Source organism: Leptopilina boulardi, unplaced genomic scaffold, assembly GCF_019393585.1.
Source record: "Leptopilina boulardi isolate dan_hultmark-lab unplaced genomic scaffold, ZJU_Lbou_2.1 LbouV2_214, whole genome shotgun sequence".
In the NCBI taxonomy this organism is placed as follows: Eukaryota; Metazoa; Arthropoda; class Insecta; order Hymenoptera; family Figitidae; genus Leptopilina; species Leptopilina boulardi.
The window spans coordinates 1,495,308-1,506,478 of NW_026137768.1; the positions used below are offsets into that span (position 1 = coordinate 1,495,308).

General features: G+C 26.4%; 1 protein-coding gene across 3 annotated transcripts; it reads right to left on the minus strand.

The window, feature by feature from the left end:
• Positions 1–812: 812 nt before the first annotated feature.
• Positions 813–11,125, minus strand: LOC127279117 (serine/threonine-protein kinase fused). Of its 3 annotated transcripts, none has more exons than XM_051301261.1 (10): positions 11,006–11,125; positions 10,664–10,777; positions 9,221–9,334; positions 8,510–8,655; positions 5,015–5,194; positions 4,543–4,687; positions 4,273–4,463; positions 1,848–3,034; positions 1,255–1,448; positions 813–1,186 (listed from the first exon to the last, which is right to left on the minus strand). In XM_051301261.1, the coding sequence occupies exons 2-10, from the start codon at positions 10,772–10,774 to the stop codon at positions 1,133–1,135; spliced, it is 2,322 nt and encodes a 773-aa protein (XP_051157218.1). In that variant the 5' UTR covers positions 10,775–10,777; positions 11,006–11,125; the 3' UTR covers positions 813–1,132. The 3 variants fall into 3 exon arrangements, with proteins under 3 accessions (XP_051157218.1, XP_051157220.1, XP_051157219.1); XM_051301263.1 differs by having other exon boundaries at positions 11,034–11,055; XM_051301262.1 differs by having other exon boundaries at positions 10,915–11,049.
• Between the last annotated feature and the right edge of the window lie 46 nt (positions 11,126–11,171).

Sequence of the window (11,171 nt, forward strand, 5' to 3'; positions counted from 1 at the left end):
AATGCGATAGAACACCATCTGTCATGAGGTAAAAATTCATCCTTCATATTGCTCAACAGATACTTGTAATTAAATGGATTTTTGGAGTCATCCATTTCCGTAGATTTCTGTTTAAAAACCCTGTAACAACAAACATTTTTATATATAATAATATTATGAATATTACTGAATTAAAGAATTATTCAGTTGCAAAAAAGTACATAATTTTAGTCGTTTAGTCATGACCTATTCTGGTTATTATATATTATATACATGGAATTCTTTTACTTACTAGTATAGTTTATAATAGGTTAATTCTTTCTTTCTCACTGGACACATATATTTCACTTATAATTATACACGAAATATTTTAAATATTTTATATAATTATTTAATGCTTTTAAATAATAAACAAACCATTTTTGTTTCTAATATGTCATGAACATAACATTGTAGCAGACGACATTTATTGCCTCCTTTCTCCGCGAGGAGCGCTAGCTGAGCATTTTTGACAAACGCTGTGAATTAGAAAACCGAAAATCAGTCCACTATGAATGTATGTCGTCGGGTCTCCTTATACTACTCCATGGTTGATAGTATACATTTTAAACTTTATAAAAATAATTATTCATTTTTCAAAAAAATTGTATCCCCTTTTCCTCTTACAGTTTTTAATAAAACCTAACAATATTTCGTGGTACTCACCCATAAGGCAAAATATGTTAAATATATCGACGAATAATTAATAAAAGAATTAAAATCAATTATGTATCAAAGCAATGTAATGATAGGAACGAAAATGTAAGGACAATTTATAAATAATTTTCTAAAAATAAAAAATTAATAATCTTTTACTGTTATAAAGTCTCAAAATATTGTCAATAAATATAAAATACAGTATTTAATATTAATACTAAATTATCTTATGTTTATCAATTTTATTTTCTAAAATTTATTCTCATGTAGACAATGTAAAAATATTATTATTACCAAATAGATAATTCAATTAAGAAATAGAAACTCTTAAGATTACAACAGTCTTTTACGATTTGTAAATTCGAATTACAATATCCTCCAAGTACTTATAAAAATATTTATACAAACTGTTATAAAAAGTAATTCATTCATAATTTATACGTGTATACTTTATTGTCTATTGATCATAATAAGGCAGATTCTTTAATTCATTAACGACATCTATAGCTACCTGAAACCAAAATTTTGTTTCGAAATTAATATAATAATTAATTTCAATAATATTTCTAATATACTTACATCTTTTACAGAAGAATCTTTATCGACAGTTAAAGTTTCTAGACTACTTCTCAGTGATTTTTCCCAAATATGCTGTAAATCTCTACAGCAAAATTTACCAAGATGCTTAATTAAAATGCAAGTTCTTAATCTCAAAACAGGTTGATGATGACTTAATAATTTTTTTAGTTGCTCTAATTTACTCTCTTTCGTCTCTGAAAAAATTAAAAAAAGACTTAAGTAAAATAAATACATTAACTATTTAAAAAAAAAACATCTTTTTCTTTCAAAACCCTAATAAAAAAATTATTTTTATTATTATTATAATACGTACAAACTTTGATAGTTTAATTTAATCTTAAGCGCGATTATATTTAGAGCTCTCAGGAAGTTTACAGTTGAATAAAAAGCTATGAACTTCACAGTGTTAACTTCTTGTAAACTTCCTGGATAATTATAGTGCTATTTGGATGTATGCATCCTGATACACAATAATTTGAAGAAATTAAAATTTGATTGAAGGAAACTTCTACAACATAAAATTGTCTTCTGAATATTCTGGATAATTAACTTTATAGAATCGGCATGCGCGTCTAATTTGTCCTCAAACTTACCATTATCTTGAACTCTCAAAACTACTTTCTCTATTATTTCAGCATTTTCCGGTTGAGATCTTAAAACATTATTAAAAATTGCCAAAAGATAGCCGACGACTCCAGGCTTTTTATTTTCCAGTGTGAGTAATTGTTGTAGAAGTGGAATTCCACTGATTATGTAAATTGCATCGCAAAATTGAGTGAGAAACTGCTCTTTTACATACACTAATCTGCACAATAGTAGAATATTTCGTTCAATTGCCTGAAGTTCTTCACCAGAAAGAGACAAAGCTGATCTGGTGAGAAATTCAGCGGTAGTTTCATTATCATCTCCTTGGACCATAAGCAGTTTCAAACCATGCACGAGATTGGGAACGACTCGAACATCAAGATAAACTTTCTGAATTAATTCTAAATTGCTGGATGAAATTTTTGCGACGAACGGAAGTGCAAGTAAACAAGCAACGTACTCAATGACTTGAGATCCCACTGCTGGATTTCTAAGTGGAGAAACAAAAACAGATACGCAATTTTCCTGAAGTAAAGATCCAATTTCTCCATCCATAATTTCTTCCATAGACTTTTGAAGAAAAGCAACCCATTCTTCGTTCTCAATTGGTTGTTCCACAGCTCGAGGATTCCAATCCGGCAATCGCATTTGTTTATCCACTGTATTTTCCTTGCCAAATTCCTGATCATAATCTTTACTTAAACGACTCTGTTTCAAAATTTCTTTCTCTGAATTTATCTTCAAAGAACGAACATTTTCGTTTTCAATCTCTGGATCTTTATGTTTATCATTTTGATTATTTGCAGCAGAAATTTCTATAGGAAACTTCGAAACACATTCAGGCTTTTGTTCAATGTCTATTTTTGAAATAGGACAGTTTGGATTAATTAATGTTTCATGATAATAATCAGAATTTGGACAATCCATTTGACAAGCAGCGTGATCTGCGGCAAGAAGGTCACTTTGTAAAGATGCTCGTAAACTTAAATTTCCAAGAAGAACGTCGACACTTGTGTTTGAATCTGTTCCATTCGGTTCACTGCGCCGCAAGACTGGACATGGCTGATTCATTCCATAAGCATAATAATTGTACAAAACAGGAAAACGTGGTTGTGAGATACACCCTCGTCTATGGATTTCTCGTAATTGTCGCTCATGTTCTTGAACTTTCATTACTGCTCTTTCCAATATATCTCTGTGAGAGAAAAAAAATGTTAATAATAATTCAACCACGGAAAAGAAAATTTCCACAGTTAATTACTATTTATATTAAATTTTGTTTAACAGACGATAAAGAAAAAATTATAAGACAATAAAATACGCAATTTTTCACAATTAATTAAGAACTTAAAAAAACGGCAATTATTTTTATAAAAATGTTGAATATGTCGTTATAACCGGACGAATTTTAACAATTTTCAATAAAAATACGTCGTTATAAGCAGATGATCGTTATAAACGATGCCACTATAAACGGACTCATGTTTATAGTAATTTTAATGTAAACCAAACTAAAGGGCTTTTATAAATTAGTTTCTATGATAATCAAATAATATGTTATCAATTTGAAATTGTATAAAATTGAACCATCTTAAATATATCGTATTTCAGATTAGGTTCAGCGAAAAAATATATGGTCATTTAAACTCAAATAAGGTATTCTTATCTTTTCAAATTTGTAAGTAACATATTTTAAAGTTTGACCAATTCAAAGAAATTAACACCTGGCTGGTTTACCCCAGTCTTCCCTAAGTAAAAATTTCATTAAAAAGAAATTCTGTTAAATGTTAATTTGAGAAATGATAATTCGCCTAAAAATTAATTAAATATAATAAAATTATTTAAAATGATAATTTTAATTAATGATTTTTATGGGAAATATAAGCGTTCCTGGACTGATTCGTAAAAGATTGCTCATGTTATCCTTCAGACAAAGTTGGACAATTTTACAAAGCCTACTTTTTCGGCATCAGGAGATTTTATAACGCGAAGATTCACCGGAATCAGAAAAAGGCCAATAATATAGTAAAATAATTTTTTTAAAAATATTATTACTTTATCCAGCATTTTATCCGTTTTTATTCCACTTCTTGTCCTTTTTACGAACATGAAGTAATTCCATATCTTTTTTTGCAAAACTTTTATGATTCAATTATTACATGAAAATGCGTAAAAAAATGTAAAATTTAAAAAATTCAAAACTTTATCGTATTAATAAATTTTTATCAAAAATGTTAGAGGAAAAGTGTTTAGTTTCAGTCGTAATTCAAAAAATCAGTTACATCAGATAACAGGAAGTCTACTGTATTAATTGTATAATATTTATTTAATTTAATTATTTGATTAAATTAGTAGGTGTTTTAATTAATTTAATATTAATATTAATTAAATTAATTAATTAATCTACTGTAATAAATATTATAAAATACTAACTTTGATTTGTTCGACTTTACGTTCAGTATATGAAATTGTTGTTGCTTGGCTTTCTCTTGACTGGCAGAAAGTGGAGTAGTGAGAGATGTTGGTACAGGAGTACCTACAATAATAATTCTATCTTTAACGAAAGGATGTTCCAGTAGGCTCGGCCAAGTCAAACGTTGAGACGGATCTTTTTGTAATAAACCCTAAAAAAATTAAATTTAAGATAATTACAAAATTTACTCCGTAATCAATTCATTTGATGAAATTATCAAACTTTCTTACTTCGAGAAAACTCTTGCAAATGCTTGTAATGTGAGATGGCCACTTAACAGATTCGAATCGAATGAGTTTTATCAAATGCAGAATAGAAGTGGTTTGAAAAGGTGGTATCCCAACAACTAATTCGTAAACTATGCAACCAAGGGACCTAAATATGAATTTTTTGAGACAATCAAATAGAAAAGCACTTTATTAATTGAATCGTGAATTTCGAAAAGGACTCAACTCGAAAAAGCGTAAGTGTCATTTTCCCATAAAAATCGATAGTGAAAATGATTCTTACGTTTTTCAGAGTTGAACCCACTCTACTCTGACAATAATTCTAAAATGCCAAGCCAAATTTCACAGCAAAAACACTGATCCTCCAGTGCATATACGCTTTTTAGAATTAGTGGTATTATCGCTATTTCAAATTTATAGGGCATTTTAGACTCACTTAAGTTCACAAATACAGGTAGTTTATTTATATACTTACCATAAATCAGCATTATGATCATAAGGACGTTCTTCTATTAATTCGGGTGCCATATACAGTGGAGTTCCTTTTATAGAAGTCAGTACATGAGTCCCTGTACTCATACTACGAGCAAATCCAAAATCACACAATTTTGCCACGCCATTTGTTTCAAGAAGAACATTCTGGGGTTTCAAATCTCTGTTTAAATTAATTATTTCCTTTTTAAATTAGCTCATAAGATTAAAATTCTTCTTTACATTATTTCAGGTTTTGCAGTCCTTAGTTAGTAAATAAAAATTATCAAAAAGTAGTTTCCAAGGTGAAAAAAATAGGAAAAAGTATATTTTTACATTCACAAGAACAATCATCTAATTATTTATTTAATAACAAATTAATTTAACATCAATTAATAAAAAACATTCCCTTAGTTATAAAAAAAAAATTTAAGAACCAAATATTTAACTGATAAATAAATAAATAAAGGGTAGAATGACAAAAGGGGACAAGCGCGAATTCACTGTTTTAATTAGTTTATGTAATCAGAAAAACGATTTTTTTTTAAATTCGTCGCTAAAAACACAAAAATTAAAAATAAAACAAAGCACCTGACGGATTTTGATGTTACTTTTTGAAAAATGTACAGTGAAATGCTCTCAACAAGTTGCAACAAAAATCGACGAAAAGAAGCTACTTGAGAGTTAAAATTGATACCAGGGTACCGTGCATAAGTAAATATACGTTACATATTGTAATCTTTTGCATTATTAGAAGACAACATTTGAAGTTAAAATTTTAATAAATAATATATAAAAATGAGCCCTTGTCAGTACGTTTTTCGGGAGGATTTTTATAAAACATTTTTCCAAAATCCAAACAAATTTTGTTAGCAAATAAGTTCTTTAAGATCGCAGTGATTCGTTACATTTTATTTGTTTAATTTTTAATATTTAAGAACGTGTAAGTATATAAAATTACAAAAAAACTTGTTTTCAAAAAGATTTTGTTTGTGTATTATATTGTATTATACTGTATCAAATTATAAATTAACGAGCAAAATTAAACGCGCGCAAGCGCGCCAAATTGAGTATTTAATTGTTTGTTATAAAGAAATTAAAGATTAATATTATCAATAATAATTTAATTTAATAGAATATTATTACATATTAAAGGATAATAATGAAAATTATATGTTTCAGGTCTCGAATGATACGACTTTTTCCGACTTTTTTCAAAAATACGACTTTTATCGACTTATTTTAATAAAATGCGACATTTTTTTTTACATTTGAAAAAAATGTAAATAAAATACATTTTTTAGTAGTATAAAATGTAGATCTTCTTCAATTCAATTATTTAACAAATTTTGAACTAAAATGATTCTTCACTAAATTAATTATTTTTAATAATTTTAATGAAAAACATCACAAATTCAATTATATCAAAATTATTTTTCAACTAAAATTTTTATGAAATTTAACAATTGTTTATAATTTAAAAAAAAATATCACAATAAAATTGAATTATTTTTTAAAAATTTCAATTCAAAATAAACTAAAATTCAATTATTACCCGAAATTTTAATTCAAAATCAATTAAAAATCCAATAATTATCCAAAATTTTCAATTTAAAATTTAATTATTTACCAAGTTTTCAATTTAAAATGAAATAAAATTCAATTATTTTCTAAAATTTCTATTCAAAATTAATTATCCAAAATTTTCAATCAAAAATGAACTTAAATTAAATTATTATCCAAAATTTCAATTAAAATTCAATTATTTCCCAAAATTTTCAATTCAAAATGAACATAAATTCATTTATTTTCCAAATTTAAAATCTAATAAAATTTCATTATTCTCAAAAATTTGAATTCAAAGTTAATTGAATTTTCAATAATTTGAATTTAAAAGCATCTAAAATTTAATTATTTCTAAAATTTTCCATCGAAAATTTTTTTTTTGAAATTTAATAATTTTAATTATAACTCTAAGGAAATTAAATTATTTTTAACTATTTTGATAATATTGTTTGAAAATTCAACTATCTGAAACCATTTTTCAATTAAAAATGATTTTCAAATTATTGTATTTTGTCCGCATTTTCTAATAAATTTTTAGTGAAATCATCTAAAATTTTAATTAAAAATCACTTGAAGTTTCAATTAATTTCAAAATTCTCAATTTTAAATCTTTGAAAATTCAATTAAATTTAAAAAATGTTTTCCAAAAATTGTTTGATAAATTATTTTTAGTTCTGTAAAATTTAATAATTGTTTGAAAATTAACAATATCTTTTGAAATTTAATTATTTCTAAAAATTTCAACTTTAACCCTTCGAAAAGGATTATTATTAAAAAAAAAATTTTTATTTAAAAATCTGTAAAATATTTTTGTTAAAATAAAAAACAAATCCACTTTTTTTTGGAATATAAATCGACTAAAACGACTTTTTTGTGTCTTTAAGTTGAGTCGAGGCCTGTGTTTTTATAATTAATATTTAATAGGTATTCGTTGGCCCCTGGTACCTTAAAAATAAATTTTTTTCAAATTACTGTCTTGTACGAAATTTCCTGGCGCATCTTTTTTCTCATTATAAATTTTTTGTATTTGTATACAATTTTTGAATCAATATACAACTTTAAAAAAAATTTCGTTGGTAAACGTTGTGTACTTCAACTTCGTGAATTGAATTTTCGAATTTGGAATTTTAAAGAAACTTATTCCGAAATTTGGAAACACAATTATACAACTTTGGCAAAAATGAGAAAAAGAATTGTCAAAATTTGACACGTCCTAAGATTAACATTCAAAAAAACACGTGAAATCAGAAAAGGCCAACTTCAATTTAGGACAGAAAGACAGACCAAGCATTTTATTATTATATAATTTATAAAACTAAAAAAGACTGCATTGTGAATCTGTCTGGTGATTGACGGATAATTGAGGTTCCAGTGTATTTAACTTAACCTACTATTTCTACCTTATTGACACGGAGAAATCGATAATTTCATCTTGAAATTAAAATTAAACCAAGTGATAAATTCGAAAAAATATTTTTTTACATATAATAATTTTGAAGTTTTAAGTAATATTCATAAAGAAATTTTAATTTTATGTATGAGGCAAAATTCCTCAAGTGTCACAGGTCAAAAAATGAAGTTTCTTGGATCGGGCTAAGATTTTCAGGAATAGTTGTCTGATTGGCTAAGACTTTAGGCACGGAATATTTTTAAGTTTATTTAAAAACTGTGGGATGTGGAGAGGGTTAAATTTTTTCTTTTTTGATGAACATCCACTTTTTCAATCTTCTGTAAATTTTTTCCTTTTGTATGTACAAAAATTTCATTCTAATGTTTGTGTAAAAATACTTCGTGTCTGAAGTTTTAGCCAATCAGATAAGAATTCTTGAAAATCTTAGCCCGATCCAAAAAACTTTATTTTTGGACCTGTGACACTTGAGGAATTTTTCCTCATACAGATAATCTAGTATAATAATTATTGATGAGCACAAACCTGTGTAATACTCTATTTGAATGAAGATAGTATAGTGCAGAAACTAGATCACAAGCTATTACTTGAGCCCTTTCTTCTGATAATCGACCTGTCTTACCTATAATTTCATATAGATCTTTATCTGCATATTCAGTTACTACGACTATCTGCAAAAAAATAGATAATAAAATGATAATTAAACAAATTAAACAAATTTGTTTCGTTCATTAAACCAAATCGAAACTAAGTTAACTTTTGACTCTGATTTCACAATCAAATCCTAGAAACGTGACTTTTGATTTTGATTTTGGAATCAAAACTTAAATAAACTAGACTTTTGATTCAGGTACCAGAATCAAAACTGAATAGAGTTGACTTTTAATTATGATTTCGGAATCAAAACTAAACAAACTTTACTTCTGATACCGACATCAAAAGTCGATTTGACTTTTGTTTCGTTTACAAACCCGAATAAAAATTATATTTAATTTCGTTTCATTCACCAAACCGAATCAAAAGTCTTTTCGACTTTCGTATCGTTACAAATATCGAAACAAAATCAAAATTCGACTTTTGTGAAGGACTTTGATAATAATTAAATTTGAAATGTTAAAATACAAATTTTTTGATGATTTATGAAGAAACGTATTTTTGAATTTAATAATTTATTTGGTACAAAAATCATTATAAAATTAATTTAAAACGGTAAAGATGTAAATTATTCCTAGTCACCTGGTTATCAGTTTCAAAAGAATCCAACATTTGGACAATATTGGGATGGTGTAGGTGACGTTGTATTTCACATTCTTGGCGTAAACTTTTCAATTCCTTTTCCGATCGACCTCTCTATAAGATTAATTTTTATTAATTTACAATAATATTTTAAAAATTGTTTGTGTACAGTAGAGAGTGATCCATAAAAATTTAAAGTACTGAATATTTATTACAATCCTAAGAATTGTACTTTATTGAAAAAGAAAAGACACGTCTCTAGATATATTCTATCTCAAATCGTTCCACTTTCAAAATACGATCGTTACCCTAATAACACAAGATATCTTGGGATATATTGATAATATCCCGCAGATTTCCTAGGGATGTCCTATGGATATCAAAAGAATCTCTTAAGGATATCAAAAAAATCGGCGGTTTGGATATCCTTTGGATATCCCATGGATATCGTCAGGATATCCCACAGATATCATCAGGATATTCCATAGATATCGTCAGGATATCCCACAGATATTTTCAGGATATTCTCAGTATATCTTCTGGATGTCAAGAAGATATTCTCAGGATACTGTTTTTAAAGTCATTATGAGACTACGAGTGAGAATATTCTGTAAATTAAATGTTATATAAATAAAATAAAATGCAACTTGTTTTTCGGGAAAGTTGTTTAATTTGAAAAATTATTAACTTATTTTTTTCTCATTCGTGATTCATTCCTTTATTCATATGCTTAATATTGTCAGAAAATAAATTTGGGAAAATAAAACAATATAAATTCTTCCCCGCAAATAACGAATAACTATTAATATTAATTATACATTAAGTGCATGATTATTATTTAAAAACTTTGAAAAATGCGTTTCAAATCTTCATTTGAAATAAATTAGAAGCTCATAAGATTTTTGTTTTTATTATATTAGCTCAACAATTTTAACCTTTAAAAATATATGTTGAGATATTAAATATCCCGTGAATATCTTAAGAATATCTCACGGACATCCTGAGGATATCCCATGGATATCCTGCGATATAATATCCAATAGATATTTTGTGGATGTCCTATGGATATCCCAAGATATCCTGGGGACCATTCTAGGATATCGACCATTGATTTGGATATCCTAGGGATATCCTTTTGTTATGAGGGTAGTAGAGCGTTTTTTAAGTTAATTTTTTTATATAAAAAAGAAATAATTTATATAATGTTACACAATATTTCGAAAGAGAATTTAACGACTTTTCGAATGGTCTTAACATTTTTCTTAATTTCCCACAATTTCGTAAAGAAATTCCGTTTTGAAATATTAAACTCTTGATACCTCAAAACATCATTAAATAATAATAGGTACACTATGTTAATAGTATATTACGTTAGATAACGACTGCTTAAAACAAAAATTCTTTTTTATAGTATAACAAAATTATTTATTTGTATTATGTTACCTTTCTGATGACTTTAAAAGCAACGATATCTCCATTTGCTCGCTTTTTTGCTTTATATACTTGTCCAAAAGAACCTTCTCCAATTTGACAGAGAACTTCATATTTTTCCATATTCTGCAATTACAAACTTTTAGTAATTGATATTCATACATATAATTAAAAATTATTTTGCTAATTTTAAATAAAAATTTGTATTTTTTGACAAGCGAATGCAACATTAAAATTAAAATTTAGTGACTTTGAAATTTTACTTAAAGTATAAAGTATATATATATATTTGTTCACTCAATCAAAATCTACTGTGAATATTTTTTATATACAAATAAAATCGCAATTTACAACCTCCTAATGTATACAATATCATATTTACTTCAAAGGTTATGTTTTTAAATGTCAAAACATGTAAACAAAGAAGATTAAGGGCCAACGCACAATAGCTTTGCAAAAGTTATTCATAAAGGTAGTTCCACAACAAATTGCTTAAGGTTTATGGAGCATTTACACCTTT